The sequence below is a fragment of the Lutra lutra genome, chromosome 10, assembly GCF_902655055.1.
Source record: "Lutra lutra chromosome 10, mLutLut1.2, whole genome shotgun sequence".
Taxonomy (NCBI): Eukaryota; Metazoa; Chordata; class Mammalia; order Carnivora; family Mustelidae; genus Lutra; species Lutra lutra.
The window spans coordinates 114,626,495-114,638,581 of record NC_062287.1 but is presented as its reverse complement, the minus strand read 5'-3'; the positions used below and the strand labels follow the sequence as shown (position 1 = coordinate 114,638,581).

The window sequence follows — 12,087 nt, the reverse complement described above, 5'->3', positions numbered from 1 at the left end:
CAGCCCCTCTGTGGAGCAGAGGCAGCCCCTTCCCTTTGCTCCCTCCAGCACCAGCCGCCGTGGTGGGGGTGCGCGCTCCGCACTCGGTGAGGCCACGGCGGCATCCAGGCAGCCAGCACGCCACCCTCAGCCTGCAGGCACCTGAGCAAGCCTTCAGAGGACAACAGCCCCAGGCTCCGTCTGCAGCCCAGGCCTTAATGTTCTAGGCGGAGGGCCATCCCCACCATGCCCGTCTTGAATGCCAACCACACTAACTGTAAGACACGAATTACTGTACTTGTGACTAAGGTTTCAGGCGATGTTGAGAGCAAAGGCAACACAGGAAGCACAAGGATGTGGGCCGGGAAGGGGGTATCTGAGTGAGGCCAAAGCCAGGCATCTCCAGAGGCTACCCGGAGTACAAGGCCAGGCCTTGAGCACTGGAGCGTGCTCTTCACCACAGCCCTGCGGAAAGGTCACTGTGAAGACCGCAGGGCGGCCGCCCCCACCTGTCATCCCTGCGAGCCCACCAGCCGTAGTGGAACGAAGCACAGTATGGCTACTGCCCCTCACCCCCTCACCCCTCACTCCGCTGCCCCTCCCCACATGAGGCTGTCTTCTGAGCTCCTCACATTTATTCATTTAACCCTTGGGGTGAGTTACACAAACTCGGCAGAGAAAGTGACAAGCCTGTGACCACCCACCTGAGGTGGGGGTGGGAGGGACACGTGAGGACCGGAGCAGGGACAGGTAGAACCAGAGAGGGCAGGATGTGGGGTCCAGACCACCAGCGTCCATGGCCAGTCTGTGGACCAGGGTCAGCTCCAGATGAAACTCTCAAGCACCCAAGAAAATGAGGACACCAAAAGACTGTTTACTTCATCACGAAGCTATTTATTCCAAGTTTCTATGGTTAAAAGTCTTGTCCTTGAATTGTGGGATAGAGCCTGGCAGTGGGTCCTCACTTGGCATAGGCTGGGCCCTGAGGTCCTCTTTCTTTCAGTGGCTTCAGGGACCAACGTCAGCAGACTGCACAGCAGTAGCGCGAGCGCCGCAGAAGGGACAGGAGGGCGGAAGGCCGCACAGGCCACACAGGCCATGGCAGAGCTGCCACACCCCCATCGTGGAATCCATCCCAATACAATCAGAATGAGAAACGAAAAGGGAAACCAGAAAGGAACTAAAACCCAGACCTCAAAATAGCTGGAAGGGCCACAAAGAGCCGTGGAAGTGGGGGTGGGGAGGCAGATGGGGCTTTAGGAGAGAACACAGCAGCCTGAGGTGTCAGGGGGACAGCAGAAAGCATCCGTCAAGACTACCCAAAACACAAAATCTAATCTAGCCCGCATCGAACCCATAGCGTGGTACAGCTCCCACAGCTGAGCTACGTCATCAGGAAGAGGTCCGCAGCACAGGCCTGGGCGGGGACGCAGAGTGTGGGTACAAATGGAGACACTACAAAGGCCTAGTACGCTTGGTGGTCAACCAGAGGACATGCCCCCGTGGCAAGCCTTAACATGAGATGGCTAACTCAAAGCCGCAGTGCGTGAGGACTGGGGAGGGAGGCAGGACCATGGGGGCCTGAGAAGGAATGTCAAGGTGTCAGGGGAAACAGCAAAGCCCCCCCAGACAAGGAGGCAGGTAAGCTAACCTCCCCGCATGAGAACTAGCACCCGGAGGGACCTGGGCAAGTCAGAACAGAGCACTCAGGAGGAGGAAAGTAGGCTCCCCTCCTCCGGGAGCCTGAGTGGCCCAGCAGGTACAATGGAGAAGAAGCTATGGTGACCATGTGAGGAGAGGCCAGGCTTGCGGGACGGACAAAGGACAGGAAGAGCAGAAGGGAGAGCAAGGAGCGGCAGCAGGGAAAGGGAGGTGACTGGAGCCGAGGTGCGGTCACTGTGTGGGAGTCACACAGGGGACTGCACAGTGGGCAGTGAGGGGCAGCGCCAACAGTCCTCTGGGAGTCAGGGGAGTGACCAGGCAGGCAGGAGATGGCAACAAGGACAGAGAAGAATGCACAGCTGACCGATCGCCTCTCACGTGTGCTTATGCACAACGAGGGTGCCGACACCTCACCACAGGGTAGGAAGCCGCTGGCCCAGGTGGGCCTGTGCTTCTGTCTGTGTGAACATGGGGCTGGCCAAGCGGGCAGGGAGGGCCCAGGGAGAGGCACGCATGGAGGGCAGTCTGCAGAGGCTGGGTGGAGGGACTAAGAGTTCCCTCAGTAAGGGATGCTCACTGTCGAAGGGCCTCACGTGACCCTCAAAGTGACTCAGATCCTATGGAGAGAGCCCTTGTAGGGAAGCCTCCTGTCTTGACCCATAGAGCGCCTCCCCCCAACACACACCCTGCCTGACTCCAAAATGCCAGAGGGAACTGCTTCTAGACGTCTGGTCTCCCCAAACCCATCTTTGGTGTTGACCAGACCGTGAATCCTGAGAACACGGGACTTTATGCCCACTGATACAAGACTGTGAGATCCAGAAGGATCAGAGCCCAGTGCCTCCAGTCAAGGTTGCAGTCCACTTCTTCATCCACAACACCCTGCCCTTCCCGAGGCTGACCTGCCCTTGCCCAGCAGCCCAGATGAGCTGCCACGTCTAGCCCCCAACAGTAGTTGCCATCTCTGAGCTGAGGCGATGGTGCTCCAACTTCACCGCCAAACGCCCCTTCCTGTGTCGGCACCTCAGGCAACAGACGTGGCCTTACCCAGAGATGTAGATGGGGCAGGGCCCCAAGATGTCAAAGCCCCAAGAGATAAGGGAAGGGCTGCTGGCCACAGGTAGCCGTGTCCCGGATTCCCACAGGCTCTGCTCACACCTGACTCTGCCCTCTCACACCCACAGCAGCACAGGTGGGTGGACATTGGTTTCCTCAAGAGAGAGAGACCCTTCCGGGCATGGGGCTAGCCAGTATGAGCTCACTCGGTCAGAGGCAGCCGGGAACTCCAGCCACACAGGAAGAAAATTCCCAAGCCACGATCATCATTTCAAAGGACTATTTTGTAGGTGGGTCCTCTGGAGCCTAGGACACCAGGCAGGGGAAGGCCCTGGTTGCCCCAGGCACCCACAGAAGTCAGCTCCTCGTGGCTCAAGTCCTTGCCCTTGACAGGAGATAGGAGAGGATGAAGAAGGCCACGATGAGGACCACGGCCATACCACACAGAAGCTTCCGGTTGTCTCGCCCAGACCTCGCCATTGTGGAAAAGCGCTTCACGCTCCCCGTGAGCAGGCCTGTCATGCTTGTGAAATCCGAGTCCTGAGGGAGGAATCCCAGCAAGGTCACACAGGGGCAGCGCCTCCACGACTGCCACGCAGGTGCCACAAGCAACACCAGGGGCCGGCACAGCAGGCAGCATGGGGCAGAGCTGACCGCGATGCCCGCGCAACTGCAGACCCTTACCATGCTGTCCAGGTACCGGTTCTGGTCTTCTGCATCCCTATCGATGTCCAGGGCCAGCTGGTCAGGACACAGGAGGGGGCAAGGTCAGGTCAGAGAAGGCACACCAGATGGCACCTGACCCCCCAGGAGACCAGCAGACCCTGCCAACAACTCTGCCGGGCACAGTGCCCCCAGCAGAGATCAGGAGACCCAGCTGTCCCCTGGACCTCACAGACGAGAGCTGCCATGGAGGAGACAAGGAAGATGGGAGCTACCTGAAACCCTTCCCAGCCTCGACCCGCCCCCTGGTCCCCACTCCAGAGTGCCAGGTGGAGATGAGGCAGCACCACCACTGACCGATTTGAGCCTGGTGACCTTGGACGCCAAGGTGTCGGCCATCCACTTATTCTCCCGGTCTAGAATCTCCTCCACAGCGGCAGGACTCTGAGCTGTGGGAAGGGACAGTCTGAGTGGGGGGGACGTCTACCTGTGAGCCCGGCCCTGGACCCCTGCCCATCAGCCCTTCGTGGCCCCAGGGCGCTCACTCCAGCTCTATCCGACAAGCTGGAAGTCTCAGGGGACTGGGCTCCCGGCTGTCACGCAGGTCCAACCCTCAGCCAGGGTCAGGCGCAGGGACCTCACCGTGTGGGCACCTGCCGTGTGAGCAGACCGCCTGTGAACACAGCCAAGCCGCGACGGGCAGGTGCCCCAAAGGCTTCAGGCCTACCAGCACTTTCGGAGACTGAGACAGAACCTGTCCGCTCCCTCCACAGACGTCACCAAGTTACAGGGGCCCGTCCTCGGAAAAACGACTAACTCTGGCCCCGGGGGACGCCGCAGAAGGGGCCCTGCAGGGACAACCTGTGCGCTGGCTCGGGAGCAGCCGACGAGCGACCGAGGGGAAACAACGGGGAGGAGAGCTCCGCGACACCCAAAACGGGCTGAGGTCCACTGATGTCTGCGCGCCTCTGCACCCCACACCCTACGTTGCACCCGGGGCACGGTCCGTGCGGAGACCTGACACGGGACTAGTGCGAAGCCTGGGGATTCCGAATTCCTGTCCCCTCAGGGGGTCAGAACCACCTCCCCCGCGGCCCGGACGCCTCGGCGGGCCGGACCCGACCGCGGCACAGCCCCACGAGTCGCCCTGGGCGCACCGCACAGAAAGGGACGCTGACGCCCTACAAACCGCCCCGCGCTCGCCCAACCGCGCAGTCCCAGCGGCCCGGGGACACGAGCATCGGCGGCCCGCTTCCCGGGTGAAAACAGGAGCTCTCGGGACGCCAAGCCCCCTCTCCCAGCGCCAGCTTCCGGGGCCCCAGAAGCGCTCACCACGAGCCCAGTCCGCCATCGCGCCCAGCCCCGGCCTGCGTCAGCCGCGCGGCCACGGCCCCCGCGGACGTGGCGAAGTCCCGGGCAGGACCCTCCGACCCCGCCGCTTCCGCTCGGGCCGCCGACTTCCTGCCGGCCTCCGGCCCACGTCCGGTCTGGGGAGGGGCGGGCCGCGGGTGCTTTCCCTGTCAATGACGGCGTGGAGGCGTGGACAGACACCTCTACCGGCCAATCGCGCGGAAGACGGAGCTCCATCCTACCCGCGAGCGCTCCCGGGCCCCTCCGCCGCGAGGGAGGCTGGAAGGGGTCGCCGCGGGCGCTCGACACCCCCCCCCCCTAGGCTGCGGCGCGCATCTAGGCCGCGGTCGCTGCTTGTGGGACTAGGTGGAGACCAGTGCCGGCCCCAGCGAGCGCTGCCGAAGATGCAGGGGTGACGCGTTCCGCAGGAAAACGAAGCCAGACGGGAGGTGGGCGTGCGAGGACAGGAGGAGCCAGGGCTTCCCGCCTCCGCACTCGGCACCGGGAATGAGCCTGGCGCGGGGCCGACGGCCCACAGGGGCTTGTTGCACGGTGCATGCCGACGCGCCGTGCCGTGGAGCGCTCCGGACAGCGCGCGGACCCCGGGACGTCCAGCTCGCTGCCTTTCGGAAGAGGACACGGGCCAGGCCGCCCTGCGTCTGGGCTGCACACCCGGGACGCTGCGGCGCACGGTCAGGCTTTGCCTTCACTCTGACCCTTCGCACTCTCCGCCTTCGTGGAGCTGCAGGGACGTGTTTCTCTCGCCCACCGCGGCCATCCCCGTCTTGGAACCGGCCGCTCCTTTTGCTTTGAGTGACCTTCCCCCAGGTCACTTCTTTTCGTCCGGTCTCCGCAGAGATGGCGCGGACTCGACCCGGACCCCTCTGCGGCCCACCGCGAGTCCCGGATGTCCGTGTTCCCTCTTCCCTTTCGGGACACGAGCCCTGCAAAAGCAGCGAGCTGGCCCTCAGCAGGCCCTCCAGCCCCTGCTGAACACGCCGAGGGGTCCGGGGCTCCAGAGTCCTTCCCGCCTCGGCTCTGCGCATCAAGAGGGCTGCGGGAGGGCGGCGCGGCGGGCTAGGGTCCTCGCCTGCGGGCAGCTCCGGCCCAAGAAGCAGGGGTCCCTAGGAGGGTCAGGGGCGACTGGGCCCCAGGCTAACAATCACCCAGTAAGACCTTTGAAAACCCCGCCGACCCGCCGGCTAAACCAAGCTCCAGTCAGCTGACCCAGCTCGCCACCTTAAGGAGCCCGCGGCGCCGCAGGGCGCGCACAGTCCCCGCCTCCGCCGCCCGCGGCCCTCGCTCCGCCCCGCGGCGCCGCGCGGCGCACCCAGTCCCGGCGTCCCCCGCGCGCAGCCCTGGCCCCGCCCCGCGGCGCGCCCGGTCCCGGCGTCCTCCGCGCGCAGCCCTGGCCCCGCCCCGCGGCGAGGCGCGCACGGTCCCGGCGTCCCCCGCGGCGCGGCGCGCACGGTCCGGGCTTCCCCCGCGCGCCGGGGCAGGGCGGGGCGGCTGGACACCGCCGGGAGCGGCTGAGCGAAGCCGCTCCCGCCTGCCCGGCGCGGGAGCCCGCGAGCGCCATGGAGCCCCGGGTGGTTGCGGATGCTGTGGAGGCGGGGGAGGAGGACGTGATTATGGAAGCTCTGCGCACGTACAACCGGGAGGTGAGCGAGGGCCGCGAACGGGGTCCTCGCCAGGGAGGGGCGGGGCGGGACCCGCGTCGTGGCCGGCCCTGAGCGTGTGTGCGCGGCCGGGGGCGGGCGGCGGGGCGCGCGCCGCGCCGTGAGGAGTTGCGGGGAGAGGCTGGGTGCACACCCCGAGGGCCGGTGTGCGCTGTCGGCCCGGGGGCCTGTGCCCTCGCGCCCCCACCCGCTGAGCGCCCGCGTCTCCGCGCAGAACTCCCAGAGCTTCACGTTTGAGGACGCCCAGCAGCAGGACCGGAAGGTGGGTGCGGACCGGGGGAAAGGGGCAGGCGTGGGTGGCCCAGGGAAGGGGCCTGCTGGAGCTGCTCCTCTCCCTGCCCGCAGAGGCTGGCGGAGCTGCTGGGCTCGGTCTTGGAGCGGGGCCTGCCGCCCTCCCGCCGCGTCACCTGGCTGCAGAGCATCCGCATCCTGTCCCGGGACCGCAGCTGCCTGGACCCCTTCACCAGCCGCCAGAGCCTGCAGGCCCTTGCCCGCTATGCCGGCGTCGCCTTGGAGGAGTCGGTCCCCGAGCCTCTGGACGTGGACGTGGACGTTGTCCTCGAGTCCCTCAAGTGCCTGTGCAACCTCGTGCTCAGCAGCCCTGTGGCGCAGGTGCTGGCGGCAGAGGCCCGCCTGGTGGTGAGGCTGGCAGAGCGCGTGGGGCTGGGCCACCAGACCAGCTTCCCGCACGACGTCCAGTTCTTTGACTTGCGGCTCCTGTTCTTGCTCACGGCACTTCGCACGGACGTGCGGCAGCAGCTGTTTCGGGACCTGCAGGGGGTGCGCCTGCTGACCGACGCGCTGCAGCTGACCCTGGGACTGATCCCGGGGGAGAGCACGCCGGAGCTCCTTCCTCCCCAGGAGACTGAGCGGGCCATGGAGATCCTCAAAGTGCTGTTCAACATCACCTTTGACTCCATCAAGAGGGAGGTGGACGAGGTGAGGACGGACCTGCACCCACAGGGCTTCGCCGTGTGGGCGCTTCCTGGCTCTGTCTGCCTGGAGGGCACCTGCCTGCCGGTGTCCGGGTATCTGATGGGGAGAGGACGGTGGAGTTCTCAGCCTGTCCGGAGGAGGCGAGGAGATGCACATTGTGGGCAGAGGGCCCGAAGAACGTTTCTAAGAGAGATGGAGTGTGTGTGGCTGTGTGGCTCCTGCAGCCTGGCAGGAGGGCGTTTGGGGCACGGGGAGGCCATGAGCGTGGGGCTGGAGTGCACTGTGACTTTGTCCTGAGAGGACCTGCACTGGATTGAGGAAATGTCGTCAGGGTGTGTAGAAGAGGACGGGGTGAGGTGTGCGGGAGAGGAGAGTCGAGGTCCGTGTACGTGACCCCGGAGTGGGGCTTCCCCTCACGGGAACCCCTTTCTTTTCGGTCAGGAAGATGCTGCCCGTTACCGGCACTTGGGGACCATCCTGCGGCACTGTGTGATGGTCACTGCTGCTGGAGACCGCACGGAGGAGTTCCACGGGTGAGGGGGGCCTGTTAGATGGAAGGGAGGTGTGCTCGTGTGTCTGCCGAGCGGTTCCCAGCCGTGGCTGGGACCGACGTCAGCATGTGGCCAGGACGAGGGGTACGGATCTGAGGATGGGAACGTCTCTCTGGAAGCGGAGTAGTAGTGACGAGTGGTGCTGTGCTCACAGGGTAGCGTGCTTCCTCCTCTCCGTCTCCATGACCTGTGCCTAGGCAGGTTCTAGTTTTCCAGAGATGGTCTGCGGTGCTTCAGCCCAGACAGAGCCTGGAAGGGAGGGCATCTGCAGACAGTGCCCCCTTCCTTAGGAGCTCACCCCACCGAGTGGAAACACTGCCGTGGTCAGTCCTGCCGTCAGCTCTGGGCTCTGGTTCCTGTCGCCAAGCCCCCAATCACTAGTTCCTGTCATGTGTGGCCTCTGGGGGCATCAAGGGTTGTACCTACACTGGGGATCGGACTCAGCAAGCTCTCTTCCGCGTCTGTCCTCAGGCATGCGGTGAACCTCCTGGGGAACTTGCCCCTTAAGTGTCTGGATGTTCTCCTTACCCTGGAGCCGCGAGAAGGCTCCCTGGAGTTCCTGGGAGCCAACATGGATGTGATTCGTGTTCTCCTCAGCTTCCTGGAGAAGCGTCTGCACCAGGTGGGCAGAGGGACCTGATGTGGGGGCTCCTCAGTGGCTCTGACGTTCCCAGGCAGCCATGGTCGCTGCTTTAACAGTCCACATTGCAGAGTGGAGATCAGCCTGGCAGGGTGATTCAGGTGATTTCTGTGGCTGCTCTGTGGTCCAGCTTGGCAGACCCTGAGAAACGGGGGCGCGTGCGTGTGCGCGCGCATACTCTCTTGTCTCTCACATGCACACAGACATACACGTGCTCTTGCGGGTTTTGTTTTTTCTCGTTATCGTGATGAGTTTTCTAAGTCAAACAAAGAACTTACTTTTTACAGCTCTTTGTGGATGTCTTTTGAGTCCTTGCTTGTGGCCTAAGAGTCTTAGTGTTGGCGACATTCATCAGCTCTTGGGAACGAGCAGTTGCGTCTTGGCATCCCTGAGGGGACTCAGAGGCATCTTGAGCCAGAGGCTCCTGCACCCAGGACATTGGGGGCCAGACCTCTGACCAGCTCCTCTGGGAGCTCGCAGACATCACGCAGGCTGCAGCCCGCCCTGCAGTGAGACTGGGTGGACCCCTTGGGAACCCATGTTGCTCGTGCGTCCTGGGAGCGGAGTCACGTGCGTCGAATGTGATGCCTGTGACTGTCCCTACCGCGACTGCTGCTAGGCTTAGGGTCCAGGGAGGTAAGTGGAGGGAGGCCAGCAGCTCTTTGCTGTCTGAGTCTGTGAAGCCCACAGAGGAGGGATTTTTGTTGTGTTTTGGGCGCTGTTTTTTGAGGACAGGTCGTGTGTCCTTGGTGTGCTAATGGCCATGAACAACTTTGGCGTACAGGTAAGGAGGGTGGCGTAGCTGAGTGACTTGCTCAAGTCGCAGAACACATGTGAGCACTCCTCAGTTAAGTTCCCGCTGTGGCCCTCTTGAAGCTCACACAGATCCCCACTGCCCATTCCTGGCCCCTCAGCTGACTGACCGTGGCAAGGCCTCTTCCTGAATGCCTCCTGCCAGGACGGGGCCTTTGGGGGTGGGGTGCGTGCGTGTATCAGTCACCACCCCACCCCTGACCTCAAGTCAGGTGGGGACACAGCCCCAGTGACAGAGGCTCCTCTGCAGACACACAGGCTGAAGGAAAGCGTGGCCCCTGTGCTGAGCGTGCTGACCGAGTGTGCCCGCGTGCACCGGCCCGCCAGGAAGTTCCTGAAGGCACAGGTATGGGCGGGGCCGGGGGGGTGGAGCTGGGCCCCCCCCCCAATCACAGACCCCAGCCTCTGCAGGCCCAGGCTGCCTCCCCAGGTGCTGCCCCCACTGCGGGACGTGAGGACCCGGCCCGAGGTTGGTGAGTTGTTGCGGAACAAGCTTGTTCGCCTCATGACACACCTGGACACGGATGTGAAGAGAGTGGCCGCCGAGTTCCTGTTTGTCCTGTGCTCCGAGAGTGGTGAGTGCTGGGATCCAGCCCCCCGCCTGTCCCTCCCAGCCACCTTCGCACACTGACCTCTGCCCTGCCCCTCAGTGCCCCGGTTCATCAAGTACACGGGCTACGGGAATGCCGCCGGCCTCCTGGCTGCCAGGGGCCTCATGGCGGGGGGCCGGCCTGAGGGCCAGTACTCGGAGGACGAGGACACGGATACGGATGAGTACAAGGAAGCCAAGGCCAGGTGTGTGCCCCTACACCCTTGGCTCCCTCACTCAGCCTAGTCCCTGTTTCCATAGCCAGATGGAGCCACGGGCGGGTGGGACAGGAGAATAGATGGGCAGGACATTGCGAGTTAGGCACTGATTCCATAAGTGATAAACCCTGATGTCAGGACATTTTGTTGAGAACACGGACTGAAGGCGGCTGGGCAGTTGGGGGACCAGGAGATCCAGGTGGCAGGAGCTGGTCCACTGCTGCTCCTGGAGGGAGGCTTCCTGCCACCCCCAGGAGAATGGGTTTCTTGCCAGTCCGGGCCCAAGCAGAACGTGTGGGACTCTACCCACCCTGTGCAGCGGCCTCCTGTCCTAGAGAGTCACTAATGCGTTCCCTGCACCCCCTCCCCTGGGAAACAGCATAAACCCAGTGACCGGGAGGGTGGAGGAAAAGCCGCCCAACCCCATGGAGGGCATGACGGAGGAGCAGAAGGAGCATGAGGCCATGAAGCTGGTGAACATGTTTGACAAGCTCTCCAGGTACGTGGTGAGGCAAGGAGGGGCCCACGGCTGGGAGAAGGGAGAACAGAACCCCAGGCTTGTGTCCAGTCTTGTGCGCCCCAAGAGGTGGGGTCAGAGGTGGGCTTAGGCAAGGCTGCGTTCCTGAGGTTTCAAACAAAGGAATTGCCCCAGGAAAGACTCAGACTTGAGATTGGTGTCGTTTGTTTCGTAGGTGATGAAAATTGAGATCTCGAGAAATTAAGACTAAGGTCCCAAAGCCACTGGGTACTAGTTGGGATTCCCCAGTAAATGGGAACAGCCCGGTGGAGCACTAGGAAGTAGTCAGGGTGAGCACAACTTCCACCGCCCTCTGCCAGGCCCCTTCCCCACCTCACCTTGCTTTTCTCCCAGGCACAGAGTCATCCAGCCCATGGGGATGAGTCCCCGGGGTCAGCTGACATCCCTGCAGGATGCCATTTCCGAGACCATGGAGGGGCAGCTCTCTTCGGAACCCGACTCTGACCCCGACTGAGGACAGCAGTCTTCTGTTCTCCCTTCAGAACTGGTGCTGCTTCCAGAGATGTCTTGGGACTGTGACCTGGGGAAGCCACGTCCCTCTCTCCAGTTTGGAGATCCCTTGCTCTTTACTTCCAAAGTTCTGTTAATGATTTGTCTCTGGCCCAATTTCTTAGCTTTAGGACTGTGAGGGCCTTGTCCCGCTGCAACTCTGGGAACTCAGCCTTGATTTCCACAGATGAAGTAGTCTTATGTGTGCTGAGAGGCTGCTGCCTGGGGACAGAGGCTGGGGGTGGGCACACGCAAGCATGTCCCAAGTCTGGCAGGCTTTCCCAGAGCTTCCAAGCACTACAGTTCACAGGAAAAGAACTGGCTAGAGCTGTGTGTACTAATGTCAGAAACATATTTCCAAGGTACACTTGGCTCTTCCTGTCCCCACTGAGCTCAGGACTGGTAGCCGTTTACATATCCGTGGTCCTCGCTCAGCTGTCTGCTGTAGTGTCCACAGCACCCAAGCTCTCACTGGTTGTGACAGTGGACTCCTGACCTTCCCACTGGTGTAGACCATAAATACATGAAGGGAAGTGTACCTCGTAAAGCCCTAAGTTTGGATTTCTGTCACCTGCCACAAAATGTCACAGATGTCACAGAAAACATCATCTTGGAATAAAGAGTTTCAAGCAAGAGCGTGTGTATTGGGTTCATTTCATTCTTTTCAGAATTTGGCCCCTTTCCTAGATCGTTAGTCCTGTTCTCTGTTCTTGAGGAATCCCCAGATCCCCTCTGAGTCTGTTACATGTGCCGTGGGTAGGGAAACCATGCCTAGAAGGAGGGACCATACACAAGGTAGGAGCCAGGGATCAGCAAGGTGAGCCTGGGGGCAACCCCAGCAGAAGGAGCCTGTGCAGGAAGTATGGGCAGGCCAGAGGCAAGCCGTGGTTTCTGAGTGAATAACGCCTTCCGCAGCACAGAGGT

At 62.5% G+C, this 12,087-nt stretch overlaps 2 protein-coding genes across 2 annotated transcripts; one reads left to right on the top strand and one right to left on the bottom strand.

The window, feature by feature from the left end:
- Window positions 1-847: 847 nt before the first annotated feature.
- Window positions 848-4,863, bottom strand: BET1L (Bet1 golgi vesicular membrane trafficking protein like). The gene is made up of 4 exons (XM_047692817.1): window positions 4,693-4,863; window positions 3,718-3,809; window positions 3,382-3,438; window positions 848-3,237 (listed from the first exon to the last, which is right to left on the bottom strand). The coding sequence occupies exons 1-4, from the start codon at window positions 4,709-4,711 to the stop codon at window positions 3,070-3,072; spliced, it is 336 nt and encodes a 111-aa protein (XP_047548773.1). The 5' UTR covers window positions 4,712-4,863; the 3' UTR covers window positions 848-3,069.
- Window positions 4,864-6,164: 1,301 nt separating this feature from the next.
- On the top strand, window positions 6,165-11,798 carry RIC8A (RIC8 guanine nucleotide exchange factor A). The gene is made up of 10 exons (XM_047692804.1): window positions 6,165-6,371; window positions 6,604-6,651; window positions 6,735-7,328; window positions 7,767-7,858; window positions 8,348-8,498; window positions 9,580-9,675; window positions 9,760-9,904; window positions 9,980-10,124; window positions 10,516-10,635; window positions 11,008-11,798. The coding sequence occupies exons 1-10, from the start codon at window positions 6,288-6,290 to the stop codon at window positions 11,126-11,128; spliced, it is 1,596 nt and encodes a 531-aa protein (XP_047548760.1). The 5' UTR covers window positions 6,165-6,287; the 3' UTR covers window positions 11,129-11,798.
- Window positions 11,799-12,087: the final 289 nt, after the last annotated feature.